This window comes from Micropterus salmoides, unplaced genomic scaffold, assembly GCF_014851395.1.
Source record: "Micropterus salmoides isolate LMB-PRFRI ecotype aquatic unplaced genomic scaffold, ASM1485139v1 Ms_hic_scaffold_21, whole genome shotgun sequence".
NCBI classification, from domain to species: Eukaryota; Metazoa; Chordata; class Actinopteri; order Centrarchiformes; family Centrarchidae; genus Micropterus; species Micropterus salmoides.
In genome coordinates, this window is record NW_024041262.1 from 11,586,433 (window position 1) to 11,608,851 (window position 22,419).

At 42.6% G+C, this 22,419-nt stretch overlaps 4 protein-coding genes across 8 annotated transcripts; 3 read left to right on the top strand and 1 right to left on the bottom strand.

The window, feature by feature from the left end:
- The first annotated feature begins 31 nt into the window (after nucleotides 1-31).
- On the top strand, nucleotides 32-2,053 carry cunh8orf33 (chromosome unknown C8orf33 homolog). 2 transcript variants are annotated; one of them, XM_038736355.1, is made up of 5 exons: nucleotides 32-261; nucleotides 567-994; nucleotides 1,106-1,196; nucleotides 1,348-1,494; nucleotides 1,629-2,053. In XM_038736355.1, the coding sequence occupies exons 1-5, from the start codon at nucleotides 234-236 to the stop codon at nucleotides 1,838-1,840; spliced, it is 906 nt and encodes a 301-aa protein (XP_038592283.1). In that variant the 5' UTR covers nucleotides 32-233; the 3' UTR covers nucleotides 1,841-2,053. The 2 variants fall into 2 exon arrangements, with proteins under 2 accessions (XP_038592283.1, XP_038592282.1); XM_038736354.1 differs by having other exon boundaries at nucleotides 33-261; nucleotides 567-1,024.
- Nucleotides 2,054-3,727: 1,674 nt separating this feature from the next.
- On the top strand, nucleotides 3,728-10,035 carry anks3 (ankyrin repeat and sterile alpha motif domain containing 3). Of its 2 annotated transcripts, XM_038736127.1 has the most exons (16): nucleotides 3,728-3,813; nucleotides 4,219-4,404; nucleotides 4,507-4,705; nucleotides 5,471-5,592; nucleotides 5,674-5,755; nucleotides 6,547-6,664; nucleotides 6,937-7,086; nucleotides 7,413-7,538; nucleotides 7,677-7,792; nucleotides 7,887-8,051; nucleotides 8,159-8,283; nucleotides 8,381-8,522; nucleotides 8,626-8,899; nucleotides 8,993-9,064; nucleotides 9,150-9,242; nucleotides 9,323-10,035. In XM_038736127.1, exons 2-15 carry the CDS (start codon nucleotides 4,238-4,240, stop codon nucleotides 9,230-9,232), a joined length of 1,941 nt encoding a protein of 646 aa, XP_038592055.1. In that variant the 5' UTR covers nucleotides 3,728-3,813; nucleotides 4,219-4,237; the 3' UTR covers nucleotides 9,233-9,242; nucleotides 9,323-10,035. The 2 variants fall into 2 exon arrangements, with proteins under 2 accessions (XP_038592055.1, XP_038592056.1); XM_038736128.1 differs by lacking the exon at nucleotides 3,728-3,813 and having other exon boundaries at nucleotides 4,238-4,404; nucleotides 8,626-8,881.
- A 3,197-nt stretch (nucleotides 10,036-13,232) lies between these two features.
- wdr24 (WD repeat domain 24) lies at nucleotides 13,233-19,918 on the bottom strand. The gene is made up of 11 exons (XM_038736325.1): nucleotides 19,847-19,918; nucleotides 18,556-18,634; nucleotides 17,791-18,275; nucleotides 17,321-17,498; nucleotides 16,484-17,156; nucleotides 15,644-15,753; nucleotides 15,426-15,553; nucleotides 15,219-15,323; nucleotides 14,756-15,093; nucleotides 14,244-14,428; nucleotides 13,233-14,008 (listed from the first exon to the last, which is right to left on the bottom strand). Exons 3-11 carry the CDS (start codon nucleotides 18,269-18,271, stop codon nucleotides 13,840-13,842), a joined length of 2,367 nt encoding a protein of 788 aa, XP_038592253.1. The 5' UTR covers nucleotides 18,272-18,275; nucleotides 18,556-18,634; nucleotides 19,847-19,918; the 3' UTR covers nucleotides 13,233-13,839.
- Nucleotides 19,405-22,397, top strand: zgc:112496 (uncharacterized protein LOC541336 homolog). Of its 3 annotated transcripts, none has more exons than XM_038736331.1 (6): nucleotides 19,405-19,613; nucleotides 20,135-20,284; nucleotides 20,942-21,035; nucleotides 21,239-21,398; nucleotides 21,640-21,792; nucleotides 22,219-22,397. In XM_038736331.1, the coding sequence occupies exons 2-6, from the start codon at nucleotides 20,160-20,162 to the stop codon at nucleotides 22,392-22,394; spliced, it is 708 nt and encodes a 235-aa protein (XP_038592259.1). In that variant the 5' UTR covers nucleotides 19,405-19,613; nucleotides 20,135-20,159; the 3' UTR covers nucleotides 22,395-22,397. The 3 variants fall into 3 exon arrangements, with proteins under 3 accessions (XP_038592259.1, XP_038592260.1, XP_038592258.1); XM_038736332.1 differs by lacking the exon at nucleotides 19,405-19,613 and adding an exon at nucleotides 19,923-19,947; XM_038736330.1 differs by lacking the exon at nucleotides 19,405-19,613 and adding an exon at nucleotides 19,935-20,015.
- Nucleotides 22,398-22,419: the final 22 nt, after the last annotated feature.

A 22,419-nucleotide genomic window follows, 5' to 3' on the forward strand; every position in this document is an offset into this window, starting at 1 on the left:
TGGGGAAATATTACCAGACGGACTTATTCTCAGGCGACAACGGGGGTAAGTTTCTGCTCACGACCTGACCACAGCACACCAAACCAAGAAAATAGAAGAGTAAAAAATAAAAATGCTGGCTAAAACTTGTACCTGCTCTGCTGAGCGTGTCTGACTTCCTGAAGCGTCGAGTTAAATCGTTCAGTCTAACAGGCGGCGATCAGCTGAAAACCTGCAACGCTGGGAGAATCAGCATGACCGAGCAAAGACTGCTGTTTATAGGTACATTTTGATTTAATAACAAGCCCTACGCAGCATAAGCTAATAAATATATTTTGCATTAGAGCCTTGTTTCATGCAAAGTGTGGATTTAAATTTTAAATTTGAGAGTTTGTTTGAAAAAATCCCCCACCTGCTGCGATTCAGTATTGTCAATTAATGTTTTAATTGATGTTAGGTTATGTTATAGATGTGTCTGTATCTGTTACAATTAAAGTTAGAATAAGCATTGAGGTAATTAATACAGTCAATGCAATGCCTCCAAATGTTGTGTGATACTAATATTTGTGTGTATGTTCATTCAACAGATATTGAACCTAAATCAGAAAGCTCTGGCAGAGCTGAGAAGCCTCTCTGGACTCGCAGCGATAACACATTCAGATTTAACTTCCTCCCTGACAACTCTCCGGCACCTCTGGATGAAACATCTCCATCATCAGACAGGACTGAACCAGCAGTGCGCCGGGCATCCTTTACCGGACAGGGCTCTGCTTTTGCCTTCAACTTTCAAATTCCTTTTGGTGTTACACCTGTAGAAAACATGGAGACGACAGAAACCCCAGGCACCTCTTCACCAGGCAGCCAACAGTGTGACCAAGAGGACAAGCCCTCCCCGCTGCAGGAGGTTAACTCTCCACCTGAACCGTCAGTGCAATCAAAATCCAAGAAGAAGAAATCTGAAAAGAAAAAACCCTCAGCTAGTACCGACCCACAGGAGAAGCCAAGTTTGGCTGAGGTGGGTCAAGGAGGCGAGGACACAGAGCCGGTCAGTGTGAAAAGTTTTCCTTTAGAATAATCATGGTGGGTCCTGGTTACTTAGGTGATTTGGTGTCTCACTGTCTTTCAGAGTGCAGAGGAGCAGCTGAACAGGCAGCTGGACTGGTGCATCGAGCAGCTGGAACTGGGAATGAGGTCCCCGAAGGGTACACCAAAACAGAGTATGATGTTTACCTACACATCATCTGTTCACACTTGGTACTAACATGTATCCAGACACAGCACCCATGTTAATACCAGTTGGAAAAGGTGTCTAGGTCCAGATACTGAATTGCTTTGAGGTGTGACACCCTGAATATTTTCTCCCTACAGAGGAGGAAGCCTCTCGTGCCCTGAAGACTCTACGAAGCTCCAAAGCTCCTCTGGCCAAGAAGAGGCAGGTGATGAGAGCCATGACAGGAGATTACAGGAAAAAAATGGAAGAAGAGAAGAGCAAGCAGTACAAACTCATGCAGTGCGGTGAGTGGATTGTAGCAGTAGAGTGATCTGAACAGTAAAAGTTGCTCATGCTTAAAAAAAGGTCCATCTGTGGAACTGTGAAATAACCTTTTAAGTGTGGCCTTTTAATTGACTGGTTTCTTCATTCCCAACAGAAATTGCATCAGCTCAGGTCAAAGTTGTGTCAGATTCTCCAAAGAAGTGTGTTTTCCACCGGAGAGCTGGAGTCAAAACCCAGACCCCAGCCACTGAGGAGAACCCACAACAAACTAAAGCCCAGGTTACAGACCCGACACAGACTCAGGAGGAGACGTCAGCTTTTGTCTTTACTCCATCAAAGGAGGAGTTTCGCTTCAATTTTCTCTGATTTCTACCCTGAAGACACGTTTTCATCATATATTATGTTGTGACAATGGCTGGACAGTCTGGTCTGAGCTGTGTGCCGGACATTCTTTGTGACTGAAACAATTAAAAGCACACAAAACAAGGGGACACTTAAAATCACAATGCTAATATTCAAAGTCTTGAATTGCTGACTGTGTTTGCCATATTTCTAAATAAAGCATTTTGTATTTTTGTTTGCATTGTATTTTCTTTAATATGGATGTGTAAAATTATTACAAACCAGTCATAATTAAAGCACAAGTTGTGAAAGTTTTTGCAGAGGCTTTAACCATACTTATATAGCATGAATTGTGTTTAGTTTTCCTCATTAGCAGCCACTACACTGAGGTCAGATCAATCCACTGGTGTGTGTTTTTATGTCAGCGCAGGTTGTAAAATAAACTTTTGGTGATCGCTGAACTTATCAGTTAGCCACAGTCATTTTTTAAAAGGTTGCTTGGCAATTATTTCTGTAAATTATGAACTGCCTTACATTCATTATGCTTTTACACCTCTCAAACCTTTAAGGCTACAGTAAGTAAGCGGCAGTCTGAATTTGAATAGGTCATCGTTTCATAATTTCACCTCACGAATACATGTGCTAGTTGAGGAAATCACGCTGCATGTTTTGCTCCACCTGGAGCATCCAAATACATATGTCAGGATGCTATTTGTTGACTTTAGCTCCGCTTTCAATACTATAACGCCCCATTAACTGGTAGACAAAGTCAGCAACCTAAGATAAGCCACTTCACTCTGTTTATGGATTATGGACTTCCTCACAAACAGAACACAAAATGTCAGAATGGGAAACCACACATCCTTGACCCTCATCCTGAACACAGGTGCACTGCAGGGCTGTGTGTTTAGTCTAGTCCTCTTCACTCCCTTCTCCTCTGACACTATAGTGAAGTTTCAAGTTTATTTTATTACCTGCCTGGAGCACATCTACACCGCCTACACTGAGTCCATCCTCACCTTCTCCATCACAATCTGGTATGCTGCTGCCACTGTCAAGCACAAGGGCAGTCTGCAGCTTATCATTCTGCAGAGAAAGTGATTGGCTGCAATCTGACATCGCTCCAGGACCTGTAGCGCTCCAGGACTCTGAGGTGAGCAGGAAAGTTGTGGCTGACCCTTCCCACCCTAGACATAAACTGTTTGAGACACTCCCGTCTGCCAAGAGGCTGTGATCCATCAGGACCAAAATCTCAACCCACAAAAACAGTGTCTTCCATCTGCAGCTCTCCTCATCAACAACAAGTGGAACTTGACACGGACTCTGATGCCACCCCACAGACAACATACATTACACATTACATTAGGGTTATTCTCCACATCTGTCTTCATGTAACGTTATTGCACAAACGCACATCTTTTGGACTATTATCTCTGTATATTGCACTTATTTCTTATTCCATATCCTTCATACTGTGCTATTTCACACATCCCTGCACAAACTCTACAGCTCTTTCATTCTAAAAACAGATATTTTGTACATACTATTTTTATTGTCCGTTTATCTCTACTTTTGTAGTACTAAGTAGTTTAAAAAAATAAAAACTTAAATATTTTACTGTGTTTATTGGTATTCACCAAAACAGCAGAACGTGAGAATAATTCATATTCTGAAATAAAATGTTTTTGTTCTCGGATTGTTTCATTTGGATGAAGGAGGATAAGGGTGAATAATTCTAGGGGAGTAGGGAGGCGAGTATCCGTTATTTCAGGTACAGAGATAAAACCCCCCAAAAGATTTCCTTTCCTTTCCTTTCCCTGATCTGCCAACCCCTCAGATTTCATAAAAACATAACATTCGTTGGCACGTACGAACTCAAATACCAAACCTACAGGGCAAGGCAATAGGAAAAGGCGGGGTATGGTTCAACACGAGCACAATTGAGCGTGACACACAAAACAAAAAAAGTTTCAGCCGTTGAAAGAAACAAACTTACAGTAAGTTACCTGTTGACTGTGCGTTTTTAACTCTTGACATTCGGCTACATTGTGAAATATTAGTTCATTTAGGTTGTCGTTTGACCGTTTTGAGGATTGCCTTTATTTATTACTTATTAGGTAACTAATTAAATAGTTCATACCGGGCTAACGTTATCTCGCCAAGCTAACGTTGAGCTAGCTAAACGAGCAAAGTTCGGAGTTATAGCTGGTAAAGATATAAGTCAGCACCTCAAAGTAACTACAAGCCAGAAGCTAGTATTATTTGGCATTCTGTGTATGTTTATCACAAGCTAAACCCCGCAACATTTAACGTCTTTCGCTGTCTGATATTCAACGTGTCTTTTCTAAGTGTGAATTCAGGGCTTCAGTGTGCTGGACGTTTCATCCCTCCTCTGTTTTCAGGCGAGTGAAGAAGCTGAAAATGTCTGAGCTTAGTGACGAAGCTAGTGAATCAGAGCAACTGGGTGCCAGCCTCTCCCTGTGGCTGGGTGACACCCTGGTGCGACCGGAGGAGCTGGACGTCCCCTTGGACCTCCACACCGCCTGCTCCATCGGCCAGTACGACGTGGTGGCAGAGTGCATCAGAAAGTGGGCCCCTAAATTATAGTATAATCAGATGTGTTCCTTTCATCCACAGCTTTTGTGGCACATTTCCCTGTGCGTTTTGATGACTATGATATTCTCTTTTAGACGTGAGGTGGACCTGGATGGCAAGAACATTGGAGGATGGACCCCACTGATGTATGCATCTTACATAGGCCATGACAACATTGCAAATCTCCTGCTGGAGGCCGGTGTGAATGTAAATGCTACCACTGCCAAAGGATTAACCCCCTTGATGCTGGCAGCAAGCTGCGGGAATGAAAGTATCGCATACTTTCTGCTGCAGGTACAAAACGGCTCTGACCATAACAGTTCATGACATGTTGCTGTGTTCAGAAATCAAAGCAGAACATGTGTGCTGATAAGTTTTTATTTTTGAATGCAAAATCCCCACACAACATGGTCACACTTCACAGACACCATGCAGAGTGTGCAGAGTGACTGGATAGTTTGTTGCCACATTACATTCATAAAAGTGGTTGGAAACTCAAGACAAAGTGTAAATGCAGAAGGCTGTAGTTTTGTCATGCAAAAATAAGTTTCAAGTGTTTGTAAATTTATTTTCATACTGTGAAATGAAAAAACAAATGCTGCCTGGAATGTAGGATAAACTGTATGTACAGTAATGTAAAGCTAATGTGATTTATTGTTAAAGGACTAAAAGATTAATGTCCAGCATCTTGTAAGTGAAGGCCACTTGCTGGTAATGATGGTAAGCGATGGTAAGGGCTAATAAACATGGCAGAATGGACTTTATTGTTGCAGCAGCTGTATTTTGTATTAACTGAATATATTAGAACGCTGAAAAACACAAAACAAATCTGGATTAAACAAATTCATAAGATGAAAGGCTGGCCAACAACTATGTCTCCGACATCCAACAATGTCCTTAATAGTGAATACAAGTCAAACTACAGATACAGGTTTTCATCATCACAAAGATGGAAGAAGATGGCTTTTGTTATTTTCTTGATGAGGTATTTATGGTCCTATATTTTATCACTTTGTTACTCAGTGCATGAAAGGCTTTTTATTTTTCTTACCCCTAAAGCAAGGTGCTGAGTTGGAGCTGAAGGACTCTCGAGGCTGGACCGCTCTGTTCCACTGCACGAGCACAGGCCATCAGCAGATGGTCAAGTTCCTGCTGGATAATAACGCTGATGCCAATGTCAAGTGAGTGTCTTCATTCATCCCAAAACTACTGCGACACTTCATTCAGACAGAGGTTTTCATTACTTTTTCTTTCATCCACAGGGAGCCAGGATCTGGTTTCACTCCCCTGATGGAGGCGGCTGCTTCTAGACATGAAATCATTGTTCAGTTCCTGCTTGATCATGTGAGGGGATTTCTGTCCACACACATTCTCTCAAAGACAGCGCTTCAGCACCAGGAAACATGTGCGCTAGAGGTCGACCAACATGGGTTTTTCAATGGCCGTTGCCAATATTTAGACAGGGCCGCTCTGCAGTTGGTCAGTAGTGGCATCTTTCAACTGCATTATTCTCTACAGTATAACAATATATATTTAACACTAGCCAGTAGGGCTGACTCCGAATAGTCGAAGATTCGATGCTTCGATGGGCGGAGCCTGATTCGACTGTCAATCTCACAGTCGAAGCTTCGCAGCAACACAAGGATCATGCCATTTTGGCTATATGGGGGTGCTCAACGTCTGATTTTACATAGAACTACCAGTTTTCTCCCAATAAGTTAATATACAGCCTATTACAATATACATTTCAACGTTTAATGCTGTAAATAAACATGTAAAAAGAATAAAACTTTAAATACATTTTTTTTGAAGTGCGTGAAAAATTCCAAAATTGTAACCCTAACCCTGGGTTGAGCCACGCACAAAAACCCACATGATTGGACTGTCAGTTGACTATAGGCAGGATTTGACGATTCTGATTCGACTATGTAAATCTTTAGTCGCGGACAGCCCTACTAGCCAGTAATGGTTTTAGAATAGATTTGCTGTCACTCGGATGATATATCGGCCTTGTGAGTGCAGATATCGGCCGTATAATTGGCCGACCAATTATCACAAAGAAGAAGCTGCTTGTTGTGCTCAAGCAGAGGTATGCCTTATGATCCTGACATCTGTTTTGTTTTAATCATTTACAGAAAGTTAAAGTAGATGACCGCAATGCTAAAGGAGAGACTGCCCGTGCCCTAGCCATGATGTATGGATATACCAAGATTGTCAGCCTCATTGACTTACGTACTCCAAGGATCAAACCGGGTACTTGTTGTAACAGCTTTACTACTCATCATGTGGCTTTTGTTTATAGTGTGTGTATATATGTGTTCTCTATACTGTAGCCTGTGCATGATTTTATTATTGTATTGTAAGTAAGCACATCGTGAGCAATGTACAATCCAGAGTCAAATTCCTCGTATGTCCTGGCAAATAAAGCTGATTCTGATTTATTTTCACAAAATATGTTGTTATCCCTTCTATGTATTTTATTTTCTGATTAAGTGTGTGTTTGTGTGTGTTTTTCAACTTATCAGGACATTTTGAAGACCTGAGCTCCTCCGAGGACTCGGACAGCGCACCTCTGAGGATAAGGCCGAGTCGAAACCGAGTAAAAGGCGTTAGCATCCATGATGGGCCCCAGGCCATCGCCAAGTTCCGAGTAGGAGGCTCCAACAAACTGTGTGGTAGTGTCACATAAGACATCCAGTCTGCCCACTTTTCGATCACCCCGTTAAGAGTGTAGTGGTTGTAGTTGTTAAATGAAATAACACAAAGTTCCTAAAAAAGGAACTATAATCAGCTTGTGCAGTAAGGAGGATGATTGACCATGAGCACCATTTTGTGTGCAGTGGATTTTTGTTCCTTGAGTGCTGTATATTGAGATTTCATCACAGACATTGTTACAGAGACACTATAACTGAAATTAAGCAGACAGCTTCATTCAGTCACTGGCATGCTGCCATTCAATATTATAGATGTGGGTTTATTAAAACTGCTTTTCTCCTCCCAGAGCCTCCTGCAGTGCCACCAGGCTACGTGGCGTTTCGTGATGTTGGTGAACAGAGTGGGGGCATCTGCTACCGTGACGTGACCTCACCCATCAATGAGCTTGACGGCCAGAGCAATAGCAGCAGAGGTCAGAGGCACACGATTACCAGTGTGATATCTAAGATACATAACTGAAATAGTTGCACGTGTCTTTGGAAGAAGTGTACCGCAAGAAATACTGCACTGCACTGCCAAAGCAATTACCTTTAATATGTTTCTGTCACAGATGACAGTCCATTCTTTGACAATGACATGCCCACCATGAGGAGTAGCAGCAGCAGCAGCGAGGGTCTGCCTCATGTGATTGGCCTCAACTGGGAAGGCTCTGTGGAGAGTAACGAGGTGAACGCAAGAGCACAGAAATCCCACTGTTTTGGAGTCAAACACCAGATTTGATTTAGATATCGTAGTAACACCGTGTTCCTTTCTCTACCAGGACTCCGACCAGAGCAAAAAGAGCAGCTCTCGCAGAGTAAATAAGGGCCATCACTCAAAAGGCAAGAGTCGCCATGGAGGCAACAATGCTGCTCACTCCACTGGTACAATGAACTGTGGGATGCGGCCACATGTTGGTCTTCCACCTTCCTACACTGGTCCAAAGGCATGTCTATGTTTGCTCACTTTTTGATGCATCAGTAATATATGAACTATAATGAGGTGTGTGTGACTCATGGTCAGTTTATTCTGGAAAATCTTCTATTCCTTTAGGATCTGGCAGAGTTCTTGGAACAACTTGGCTTTTCTAAGTATCTCCCCTTACTCGAGGAGCAAGACATTGACCTGCGGATATTTCTCACCCTGACTGAAAACGATCTAAAAGAAATAGGGATCACGTAAGACACTTGAGGGCCCCTCTTTCCCCTTTGCCCTAGCACGTACAGAGTTTGTTTTCTTGTGGTATACAATGTTGAATCCGTTCTTGCTGTCCAGATTGTTTGGACCCAAGCGTAAGATGACCTCAGCTATTGCAAGATGGCACAGCAGTGCTCGACCGCCCAGCGATGCTCTGGAACAGGCTTACGCTGACCAGCTTGAGGCTGAGATGCAGGAGATGGCCATTCAGCTACACAAGGTAACTACAAAATAAATACTCACTGCCATACAAATATTTTATATTTCTGACTTTTCTTAACTGAACTCATAACCTTTCTCCTACATTTAACTAACTTGCGTAGCGCTGTGAGGAGGTGGAGAGCCTGCAGAGCCAGGTGTCTCAGGAGAAGGAACTACGTACTGTGATGGAGGGATGTCTGATGGAGGACAAGATGGCATGGAGGAGGGTTCATGCTGAACTGGTGGAGAACCACCGGCTGGCGCAGGACATGAGCGCCATACTGGCAGCATCCAGGGCCTGCCACGCTGAACTGCTCTCCCGTCTCAATAATGATGGGAATAGCAGCTCTTATACTGGCTTGGAAGACAAAACTAAAGGTGATATTGGTGTTAAAGGTGAGTTTAGGTATCTGGTGCTGGTTAGCACCTTTTTGACATTTAGTGATTTTAAAAAGAAAAAAGTACATGATTTTACTTTACTCCTTGCAGCTGGGGAGGACCTGACACACTCCAGTGTTGTAGAGCTAATCAAGAAGCTGGATTCCCATGAAGAAGAACTGGGTAAGATGGCGTAATGCCCAGTGATTAAAGGGGTGTTGTATCATCAGGAGTCTAATGTTGAAGTCTGCTTGTTTCATCATCACAGCGGGGACCCTGCAAACCGTGCTTCAGAGCCTGAGGCGACTGAGTGCCACTGAAAAAGTCTCAGATAACTGGGAACTGCCTTAAACCTTCACAGGTGAGTACTCACAACAAACTCATTGGATAAACACAACACTTGCTGGATGAGAAAATAACTTTTGTTTCTTATATTTAAAGAGGCCATTTTGCCGATATTTGACGGAGGGTGATCTAACCACCCTGAACAATCTCACTGAAATGGGAGAAGGCCAAAGACAAGGCCGGCCCTGCCGCACTGGAGCAGCTCGGGGAGTGAAGCAGCTGACCTGCTGCTCCTCTGGGATCGGCTGATGGACCAGGGCTCGCCAGATGTGGACAAGGCCAAGGGCAACTGCAGCTACTGCTGGGAAATGACAAACCGGCATGAAGGGTACCTGGCCCTCACACGCTTGTGCTGGTGTATACTGGACTCCTGTAGTTGGGTTGTGAGAATGCACAGAGAGGAGGAGGGACTGACCGTGGATCAGAGGCTGTAATACTGTGAAAAGTTTCTAAACCAACATGCTCTCTTCCTGTATGAAATATGGTTTAAAATATGTTCATGCCACCAACTAAGAGGAAGAGGTATATTTCATAAAAGTAGTCTAAGTTAAAATGATTAGTTCTGCTGTTCTTTGTATGCTGTTTTTAGGTGACTTAAATGTCCTGCTGAATGCATTTTTAAGAGCTTAAGAACAACGATGAGAGAAATGTGCAAAACAGTCAGTGTCAGTAAATCTTTTTCATCCACACATTATGTTACAGGGAAAGTCTTTATCAATCCATTGTTCTGTAAATCTGTGTAAACTTTTGCATACACAGATACAGAGTTGAGAATGAAATGATAAATAAATATTATATTGTATTTTTTATCCAGCTTCACTTACTAAATTAATCAGAATTATCTGCCAGGAACACTTAATGACAGCTTGAATAGAATATCTGTAAATGTATTTCAAGTCCCGCAGAATGTATGTAAGCAGACACGGGTGAAAAGCCAAGTGTTGAGGTAGACAATGAGCCAAAAAGAAAATAACCAACAGCAGTATCGTCTTTTTAGAAGAGAGTGCACGATCAGTTGTATAAACAATGTCAGAGTTCAAGTTAGCAGTAAAATGGACAACTTTAGAACATAAATAATAAAGAGTGGAAAGAGTTGTTTCTCTAATGCTATACAGTGAGGAAAATAAGTATTTGAACACCCTGCTATTTTGCAAGTTCTCCCACTTAGAAATCATGGAGGGGTCTGAAATTGTCATTGTAGGTGCATGTCCACTGTGAGAGACATAATCTAAAAAAAAAATCCAGAAATCACAATGTATGATTTTTTAACTATTTATTTGTATGATACAGCTGCAAATAAGTATTTGAACACCTGTCTATCAGCTAGAATTCTGACTCTCAAAGACCTGTTAGTCTGCCTTCAAAATGTCCACCTCCACTCCATTTATTATCCTAAATTAGATGCACCTGTTTGAGGTCGTTAGCTGCATAAAGACACCTGTCCAGCCCATACAATCAGTAAGAATCCAACTACTAACATGGCCAAGACCAAAGAGCTGTCCAAAGACACTAGAGACAAAATTGTACACCTCCACAAGGCTGGAAAGGGCTACGGGGAAATTGCCAAGCAGCTTGGTGAAAAAAGGTCCACTGTTGGAGCAATCATTAGAAAATGGAAGAAGCTAAACATGACTGTCAATCTCCCTCAGACTGGGGCTCCATGCAAGATCTCACCTCGTGGGGTCTCAATGATCCTAAGAAAGGTGAGAAATCAGCCCAGAACTACACGGGAGGAGCTGGTCAATGACCTGAAAAGAGCTGGGACCACCGTTTCCAAGGTTACTGTTGGTAATACACTAAGACGTCATGGTTTGAAATCACGCATGGCACGGAAGGTTCCCCTGCTTAAACCAGCACGTCAAGGCCCGTCTTCAGTTTGCCAATGACCATTTGGATGATCCAGAGGAGTCATGGGAGAAAGTCATGTGGTCAGATGAGACCAAAATAGAACTTTTTGGTCATAATTCCACTAACCGTGTTTGGAGGAAGAAGAATGATGAGCACCATCCCAAGAACACCATCCCTACTGTGAAGCATGGGGGTGGTAGCATCATGCTTTGGGGGTGTTTTTCTGCACATGGGACAGGGCGACTGCACTGTATTAAGGAGAGGATGACCGGGGCCATGTATTGCGAGATTTTGGGGAACAACCTCCTTCCCTCAGTTAGAGCATTGAAGATGGGTCGAGGCCGGGTCTTCCAACATGACAATGACCCAAAGCACACAGCCAGGATAACCAAGGAGTGGCTCTGTAAGAAGCATATCAAGGTTCTGGCGTGGCCTAGCCAGTCTCCAGACCTAAACCCAATAGAGAATCTCTGGAGGGAGCTCAAACTCCGTGTTTCTCAGCGACAGCCCAGAAACCTGACTGATCTAGAGAAGATCTGTGTGGAGGAGTGGGCCAAAATCCCTCCTGCAGTGTGTGCAAACCTGGTGAAAAACTACAGGAAAGGTTTGACCTCTGTAATTGCAAACAAAGGCTACTGTACCAAATATTAACATTGATTTTCTCAGGTATTCAAATCCTTATTTGCAGCTGTATCATACAAATAAATAGTTGTAAATGAATAGTTTTTTTTTTTTGTAGATTATGTCTCTCACAGTGGACATGCACCTACGATGACAATTTCAGACCCCTCCATGATTTCTAAGTGGGAGAACTTGCAAAATAGCAGGGTGTTCAAATACTTATTTTCCTCACTGTATGTTCTAGTCAGAGAGGTGACCAGGAACCATTTCTGTGATTTGGAACCCCGTAAAAATGTCCCGCTTCATGACTTTGTGTTAATTTGTGGTGCTGAGATGAATTCAGAATCCAAGAAATAAAATCTTGTATAAAGTTTGGACTAAGGGATTTCTCTTATTCCTTATGTATGTTGCCCACTGCATTAGTTAAGCAGATGTGTGGAATATATTGGGACATTAACCAACTATAAAAAAATCTTTTTAACGAACACTGAAAATTGCTGGTCTTCACTCCTGGACTTGATTCCCTGACACTCCAGTGCCTGTCCAGTTGTTTGATCTAATTGGGGGGCTGTATTAAAGTGGTTAATATTTAATTTGCCAACATTGCTGGGCTGTTCTGTGGAGACTGAGCCTTGGGGTCGGGGATTCCCCTCCTGACCAACTGACTGATGTCCTCGTACAAAGTACATGTGAAATTCCTCTGCCCGGGGCTTTGGTGGTAAATCGATGTGATGACATCGCTCAGCTGCTCAGCAACAACCTTGGCGTGATATGGATGTTGGATACGTTTAGCTTTAGCATCTGATCCAGATAGAACAGCCTCAGGCCTGCACCGTTTGACAAAATATTTTCTTTGTAATCCTGTTTACTGGCCACATGTGCAACTGTTCAAATTTGCATTTTAGCTTGTGCCCCATTCAAAATTGTGCAAAAGACAAGGTCGCTTGTGTTCTGAAATGTTCAAAGCACACACATCATATGGCTGCACTGCTTTGTAGGGTTATATTTTATTTCGTACGCATTATGATCTGTGAACGCTTTCTTGTTTTGTGTGCCAGGATACAGGGTGCTTATGTGTCATTAAAAGTAGCTGAATTAACAGATAATAGGGCCAGGGGGCAGAGGACTATCATCTAAACGGATCCTCTGCTGTTCATTCACACTTGATTGCAAACAGGAGTGGAAGACAAACACTTGTGATGCTGAGTGGCGTCCAGAACATAAATGTGCCCAAATAAACACAACCAGTGTAAAGAGTTGAGACTGGACTGATAAAATCTTCTCCATCTCTCAGTGACCATTTACTTATGCTCATACTGAGCTATACAAACTGTGATAAGCAGCACACAATTGTGTATAGGTGCTGGACTACAGGCTAGAGGTGTTGCCAGGTCACCAGTTGGGATTTCTGGGCCCATGAGAAGTAAGTGTGGTTGGGTGTTCTTTCTTTTCACTAAGGTGCCCTCGAGCAACACTCAACTGGGCAGCTGCCAAGTGTGAATATATGACAAAACAGACTGCACTGGTCCAGGACAACTTCAAGTGTCAATTCAATATGTATTGGTTGAATAGAGTGCTATTTCTCATGTAAAATGAATACAACATTATAAACAGTCCTTCAAAATACGTAATAACATAAGCATTATGTACAAACATTAACAATCCATTTAAGATGAGTAGACGATTCTTTCTGTACAGCCTTCAGGTTTGCTGAGGGGTTTAAAAACAACGTAAAAGTGTGAATTCACAAAAAAAAAAAAAAATTTGATTAGATTATTGCTATCGTAACATCTGCTTATATACAAATAGACCAATGGTTCAAAATCACCATTTCAAAACAAAAATATGAATCCACACATGATTGCGTTTGCTCTTGAATGGCTGTCCAGGAGAGCACATGTAAACCTCTTCCTCCTTCAGACTCAATAGATCAGACGTTTGTCTAATCTCGCTTCAAACACACACACACACACACACACACTCTCACATAGAGCTGTCCTTCTTTCCACAGGGACAAAAGATTCCAGGTCCATGTGGAGGAATGAAGACGTTTTGTTTGTCTGTCTGTGTGATGCAGGCCATTCGGAGGACTGACTCCTGCTCCCACAGAGCATCAGCTGTGCCAACAGTGGTTGTCGATGAGCTCAGGTGTACTCACACAGGTGACCGCAGCCAGCAGGGCAGTGGGCGCTGCTCTTCAGCCAGTTCATTATGTGCTCCAGATGTCCACCGTGGCTGCAGCCCTGACACCACACAAACAGTCCCTTCACCACATGGTGGCACACTGCACACACGCTGGCACACTGGTGGCACCTAGAGAGATACGTATATATAGAATTGTGTTTGTTTTACATCAAACGCCACACAATTGGATAGAGTTTAAGAAAAGTAAACAACTTTACTGATGCAAAAGCAAGTGTTTGTATGAAATTTTACCTGCAAGAGATGGCCGCCTTATGGTAATTATACAAAATTATTACAAACAGTTTGACAATCGTACGTTAATGCGTAGCTCTCTTAAATGAAATGGTGATGCTAGTGTCCATACCTGTCACAAATCCAGCCCCTGTTGCTCATTGGCCGCTTGCAGTTGCTACAGTTGATGTGCAGTGTTGTAGAAGTCTGGTTCAGGCAGGTGATGGCGCTGCACGTACTCAACTTGATGACCTCATTGGACACGTTCCACAACTCAAATCGCTGCAGCAGGTCTATGTAGGACATGTACCAGTGCTCCTGAAATGGAAACATCTTGTTCAGAGTCTGCTTAGGTCTTCCAAACTGCAGGGTCCTAACTAATTTTAACACTTTGGGTTTTAGCAGTGGACATGTAAGCTACGCACAACTTACAGTCATACATAAGGCCTAAAGAATCTCTTAACTGTTTATAAATGAATCTGCCTGTGCGAATACATGAAACTGAAAACGTTTTATATTTGTTCAGGGAAGTATTGTAAGCACACTATCAAGCTTTTTTCCCCTGAATAGCCTAAGCTTCTTCATTAATGCCTCTGACGACAAAAGACTCTAAACTCTAAAAAGCACCCATGTTTTCTATCTGACCTGGGTGAGGTCATCAATCTCTTTGCGGATCCGGTCCCCCAAGACGATAAGCACAGACACGGCCATCTGCACGTCGCCCTGCTCGGCGTAGTAGCTCAGCATCTCCCGCACAATGGGACAGAAGAAGCTGGCAGGTAGATGCGGGCTGAACAGTGGCTGGGAAATGGAGATGAGTGAGAAGGACTCGATGGGTGTCAGACAAGTGATTTCAGCCTCGTTGCCGCTGACATGCGGGGAGTCGGCCTTGTCCTGTTGAAGGTGCTCTGGGGCAGAAGGGTTATCCATGATCTCGTGGCGTAGCTGGAAGGCCTCCTGGGGCAGCGTGTACTCCTGCTCTTCTGTTATGACAAAAGGAGCAGAGACAATTTTAGACAAAAGAGCGCTGAGTATGGAGGCAGTTATAAATAGCACTTACAGACGTAAGCAACTCTTTAGTTTCCTCAGAGACGGGGCTGTGACCGACCTGTTTGGTTGTCATGCTCCATAGAGTAGAGGTCATCGTCATCTAACTCGGCATCACCGAACATATACTCAGCCTGGCCCTCACTGCCTTCTGTCTCCTCATTTTCTGAAGGGAAATTGAATAAATGTCTTCTTAAGTCTTGAATATTATACAAAGAACATAAGGAAAACCAGATTGGCTTCTACAAATTTTAATGGCCACTCTCACCTTCGTTATTATTGCCGATGTGTGTGTTCCCAGGCTCCAAGTGGATGTTGTCCTGCCTGCTCTCACCTTTACTACGCTCCAGTCTGCTCTCTGTGCCCATCCCTGAACCCATTTCCTTCATGCTGAAACTGAACGCATAATGTAGTTCAGCATTAGATGTGAGTCTCTAAATGACTGGCATTACTGTTTTGTAATAGCACACTGAAAAGATCATTTACCTGTTCATTAGAGGTAAGGTGCCCAGTTTACTGAGGTTGTGGTTTGGACCTGGCATGAGGTTTGCTGGGTCAGAGAACATGATTCTCAACATGGTCCATGTTGTGGAAACCTTTGTAATCAAGAAAAAAATACACAGCGAACACAGTTAGATTGTTACACACTACAATTGGAAGTAATCTGTTACAAAGTGATGGTTTACTGTAATCACATAACTTTTTCCTAAAGTGGAGCCCAAATACCTGATGGTAATGTGGTATAAGTCTACAAGTTTATTAACCCTTGCATAGTCATTGTAAGGTCTAGTGCAAATGTAAAAAGCAGTTTAGAGGTGAAGCAGTTTGTTGATGAATTCATTAGTCAATCAAAAAATGAAAAAAAAAAAAAAAAAAAAGCAGCCACAATTTTGGTAAACAATTTATCATTAAGTCTTTTTTAAGGCTAAAATTTCAGAAACTCGCTGTTTCCAGATTCTCAAATGCAAATATTTGTATTTGTGTTTTATGAAAGTACTGAATGTCTTTACATGTTGTTCTTTTGGTCAGACAAACCAAGATATTTTAAGACATCAACATGGGCTTTGGGAAATTGTGAGGGGCATTTTTTTTTTTTAATACATTTTCCTGACATTTTAATGATGGATAATGAAAATAATTGTTAGTTGCAGCCCTAAAGCAGTTAATTACTTTTAAGTAATGTGAAATCACTGTTTTGCAATTCATTTATCGATTATATTAAATCATAATCTGTCAAAGTTAAATTCAAACTGACAACATCTTTACCTAGTTGGAAGATTTGGGAAAATAAAACAGTGCTAACTACAGATGTGTCCCTGTGCTGACCTGAGGTCTTTTGAGCTCCCGGGCCACCTTGGCATTGTGATCACACAGCTCAGCAAACGGCTTCCCACTGAGGAGGTAGAGTTGTGCTGTCTTGACAAACCAGTCCATGCGGTTACTGTCCAGGTCTGTTTCAAAGACGCTAAGGGCGCTGGACACGTGGGCAAACTGTTCTGTCGGGTCGGGCTTCTTGAAGAAAAAGATGGGGTAGCGGCGGTCACCCCCAGGGTAAGGCTTTCTGTTGGCATCACTGCTAATGAGACTCTCCTTGGCTGCAAAGGCCAAGTCACCAAACAGTCCAAAGCACAGACCCTCGGGGTTGGCCTTGTCCACAGGGCGAGTGGCGTCTTTGAACATGTGTTGGTAGAGTGTGCTGTCCTTAGAGCCAGAGAGCAGAAAATGAGGGTCGTGCTGGTGGCGCCACACAATACCAGTGGTCACATCCTTGTGTTCCTCGAAGGTGGCAAAGGGAATGAAAGGTCTGCGGACATCCCACACATAGATGTTATGATCCACCATCATGGAACAGGTGGCTAAATGAAACTTCCTCTCAGGTCGCCACTTGACCCGCGCCACTGAGGCGATCGTCTGGACACAATAGATCTCCTTGGCCCGGTTAGTGGTCATGTCCCACACTTTCACCATCTTGTCCCTTCCCCCAGTGGCCAGCCATCCTCTAAAATGGAAATGAAGGGACAAAGACATTAATGGATGGCAATAATTACAACCCACTACTAATGTCAAGGGACATACAGTATGACCCAAGACACTTTTAGAAAGGAAAACCAATTTCTCAGTTGGTTTTTGTGAGTCATCCAAGTCATCTTTTTTCACTCTTACCTGTCATCGGGGTGCCAGTCGCAGCAGAACACAGGGCCAGTATGGGCGGTGAACATTCGCTCGTAGCGGTCCGGCCGCCTGATGTCCCACAGCTGGACGTTGCCATTCTCAAAGGATGCAGCAAATGTGAAATAATCCTTCATGCTGAACTGGACGTCCCTTACGCTCTCTGACTGACCTAGAAGAAAGGGAGACGTGGGAAAATCAACATATTAAGCAATAACACATTAATGGTTTTGTTTCTTGTTCAATCTTAAAACAGTTTTACATACAATTCCAAACATAGGGAAAATACTTTGAGTGAAAATATGCATTCAAATGCAAAACTGTTTTAAGTGAACAACACAGTAAAGACTTATTGAGATAAAGTTTATATCATACAAAACACTCAGAAGTTGTATTTCATTTGTAGGAAATGAATAGTTAAACACTGATGCTTATTACATAATTATATAATTCACATATTCTACCTGAGAAAGTGCTGACTGACTCCTTCTTGCGCAGGTCGAAGCACTTCATGAAGCCATCTTGCGAGCCACTTAGCAGCATGTTAACCTCTGTGGGATGGAAGCACACCTTGTTGACAGTGCGTTTGTGCTCAGTAAACAGCTGGTCCTGCTTGTTACGGGAGGGCTTTCCCAGGTTCCAGGTAACCACCGCCCCATTGGTGGCAGCCGTGGCCAGCAGGTTCTCCTCCATCTGGTGCCACATAACATCTGCGCAGCTGAAGTTGAGAGAGGGTTTGCGGCCGACACGTAGATTTAGCTTCTCCACAAATTGCTCCTCTTCCAGCACATAGATCTTGAAGATGTTACGGCCAGCTACCACCACCTGCGTGGCGTCACGGCACACGCTGATGGCGTTGGCAGGCGCATCCAAGTGGCAGAACATAGTTCGACCACTGACGGCACTGCTGCTGAGGGCTGTGGTAACCCGTGACATCTTCTCCATGTTCCTAAAGACATGAATGATTTACCAGAGCTCAGACACAATTAAAGTAACAAGATGCATCAGATGAACTACAAACTAATTAGCTACTTTTACAGCACTGTGGAGCAAAATGTAAAAGGATTTCAAGGCAGTTCAACAATCCACCAGAAGGTGGCACTCTAGCAAAAGAAGATGTTAGATTTGTACAGAAAGGACAGGAGAGGTGGCCTGTGTAACAAACAAATCATTGCACAGGATTATATTTATTTGAACATTTTAGACAATTAAATGGCTGCAGAACTCACTTGGTGAAGAACCGCCGGCCTTGTCAATGTCTGCAGCAGCACAGAGTCCTCTTCATTTGCTCCCATGAGAGCCAACTTGCTATTAAGAAATTGGTATATGAGCAACACACAGCATAATACTATCTTACTTAAGGACAGATATGTTATATCTATCACAAACAAATATTAAAACATATGTAATGAAATATGTTATGTAAATATTGTATATGAGACTTGGAATATAATACTGAGAACTGTTGAGAATAAAAAGATAAATAAATATTATTTTGTATTTTTTTTATCCAGCTTCACTTAAGAAATTAATCAGAATTATCTGCCAGAAACACTTCATGACAGCTTGAATAGAATATCTGTAAATGTATTTCCAGTCCCGCAGAATGTATGTAAGCAGTGACCAGAGAAAAACAAAGTGTTGAGGTAGCCATACTGCTCAGGCTTGAAACTGAAACTTTGACATAGTAAATCACTTCAACTGAGGGTATTTTTTAAAACTATAAATGTAACATTGATAATGTACCAAACTATTATTTGCACTTAGTAGAATAAAACCAGAAAATGGCTTGCAACAACATATAGTGAGAAATATTTAGCTGCATATAGTCAAATTATATCAGGATATCAGGATAAACCCCTTGGGGTGCATCATCTCGTTTACAAGTGGGTCCCAAAATAGCATATAATGGCTTACAGTCAGTTTCTTGCTTTAGTGTTATATTCCTTAAACAGATTGTGATTTAAAGTTTTAAATACTGTCAGACGTCCATGTTGTTTGTTTACCTCGGTCTACCCCGTTTCGTTTGTCCACCACCTTCTACCACGTGCTGATAGCTACTTTGTGCTCACGTGAAGATATGATAATCCTGTGAAAGCCAAAACGAGCGATCCCAATTGTGTGCGAGAGAGACTACTCACAAAAGTACCATGTGCATTAACACTTTTAAGATTGGCTATCAATACCACCATCCACTGACGTTACCTACTTTCCACCCTTGATTTCGTGCTTTGGCGGTGGTTCATTTGACTCCAAAACAGGGTTAAATGGGAGCTAAGAATATCAGGTAACTTCTCCAGGGTGTTCACTTGTCGCTGTTACAGTGTGTACTTGCACCATAAACATGACTGGAATGTGATGCTAATGCTAGCTGGCTAACCTAGCTACCGAGCACGCTTGTAAAAGACGAAACGTGCGCGACACAAATTTCACAAGTATGTCAGAAAATTTAAGAAATTGTATCCTGTCAGATAACAGTATCTATGCGAAGTTAATAACAAAGTATTTCAAGGGACAAACCTTCTGAAACTGTTGCTCACTGCTTGCGGCACTGGAAGTAGTACGATGCTCTAACATCTCGCGAGAATTCCGTGTCATAACGGAAGCACAGCGTTAACAGGGTAACACTCCACACCGTCACATTACTACAATTCAACAAGAGTTTACTGGAGATTAACGGCCACTGCAGGTTTTTGTTTTGTTTTAGGTGTCCTTCAAACGAAAATAATACATGTTTGATGGCATGGTGCTGTAGTCCACTCCTGTAAAATAGAGTCAAGTGCATTTAGATTTTGTTCCTGTTTGTAGGTGATGGTGTGAGCTCTCTGCTGTCATGAGTACTCTGTTTGCCTGTGAGGACCCAGCCACAATGAGCAGTGTGTATGGGAAATACTGGGATGTAGTGGAGGCCAAGGCCAAAGGCAAGAAACCTGGAAAGTTGCTGGACCTTGACAAGTGGTAAATCCTTTTTTCCTCAAGGCAACAGTTACAAAATCATACTCAATTTCACTGGATAAGGGAGAAATGTAGGTTAATTTTACACTGTGTAGAAAATCTGTTTAATCTGCTGGTTCCAGTATGTTATAGAATTGATTTCTCTTTGAGCCGTGTCTTGATCTTAGCATCAGAGTTTATTCTTGACCATGGAAGTGACAGTTAGGTAAAACAATCCCAACTCAAAGCGCCACTTACTTGCTTTTTACAGAGCTTTGAACTGTATCACAGTGTCTTCATCCTTGGAGAGGATTTGCTCAATTCTCTTGGAAATGGTTTGTTGACATTGCAGATCAGTAGCTGTATGATTTAATTACTGCACTTTTAGTAATTCTTATCCAATTTCTCTTATGAAAACTTCATCTGTTGATGAAGACTACTTGATAAAGTTGAAAAATCTTGAAAAAGCTAGTAAGTGGACCTTAAGTTGGGATTGTTTTGTCAGATCTCTTGACTTGTACAATAGGTTGACAGTGTGTATATTTTATGAATGTAGATCCAAAAAAAGTAGCTATGGTATCCCTGCATATGAAAAGTGTTATAGGAACTGAGTTAGGCAGACCTTGCTTTGAGTATAAGATTAGAGGTAACTGGCGCTAATCTGTGTGTGTCTGTGGTCAGGTATCAAGAGGAGCTGCCTACACTCATTTCAAGTCGACCTGACAAACATGTCACTCTGTCAGAGCTGGTGAAACTGATGGAGTGGAAGCTCACTGTAAGTAGCAGCTAACACTAAATCATAATAATCCCAAGGGACTTTAACACACCCACAGAAAAGATGTTGTCCCACTGCTCAAGTAAATCCTCCTTAAAACATAAAGTAAATACTATAGCTACGGTATTAAGAGGCACTGACAGTCTTAACAGCACTCAGTGCATCAGCTGTGACCTTGAGTGGCCCTGTGTGCTTGTCTGCAGAGAGGGAAATTCAGGCCGAGGCTGCAGCAGCTGGTGGCTTCCAACAGCGAGGACACTGTGGAGAAATGTTCCAGAAAGGCCTTCAGCCTGCTGCCTGATGTGCAGGCAGCGATCGCAGAGCTCAGCACCATGAAAGGAGTCGGACCAGCCACCGCTTCAGGTTTGCAAAGTGTCTCTATTCTGCTTCTGAAGACCTCCAGCAAGTAGATCAAAGCTAGTTATACAAATTAAACATCTCTGTGGTCCTTTTAAATCCCAGTGATTGCCTTCTCCATACGTGTACAGAGTAGTCATTACACTAGTAGACTGTGTGGGACTCCCTGCTCTCTGTTTAAAGAGTTTGTATTCACTTCATGGCTACACCCAGCTTGGCTTGGGGCTGACTGTCCATTTTTGTCCAGCTGTGTTGGCGGCAGGAGCTCCAGAACAGACTGCTTTCATGTCTGATGAAGCCATGGAGAGTGTACCGGGACTAAAGCCCATCCAGTACACAGCCAAGCACTACGCTCTCTACCTGGGTAAAATGGTTGAGTGGACTCAAAAACTAAACAAAGGTGACGACGTACATCTGCATTGGTCCACATGTATTACAGTGCATGAGTATGATACTACTGCTGCTACTACTACTTCTTTTGGAACTATTAATTCTTACTTTGCACCGCACTGTAACTTTTAGTCTCACGTTTAATCAGTTTTTATGCAAATGTAGCTAATTTTTGTCTTCTGTTTTATTACACTGCCTATGAAAAGTGGAAAAAATTCACTTTTTATTGTTTTACACTGAATCAAAGGGAATTTAATGTGGTCTTTTTTAATCTTTATTAAGAGAAAAAGACCCTTTAATGTATTTTATATTTGTAATTAGTTTAGATCATTTCACTTGGATATGAAATGATCTTTTCCTGTTGATCAGTGTCAAAACAAAAAGCCACATCAAATCTCCTTTGATTCTGATGACTGGCCTCCCCTCTTGTCCTTAGTGGATCCCCAACAGGACTGGACGCCCCACAGGCTGGAGCTGTGTTTGTGGGCGATGACCATAGCCAAACAGCAGCAGCTCCCACTTCTAAGGGATGTTGTTGTGAAGGCCAGCAGTGTGGCGGACAAGTGCTCAGACGCTGACCAGAGACCAGCAAAGAAGCTCAAAACAAGATAAAAATTACAATTTATTGCACAGAATC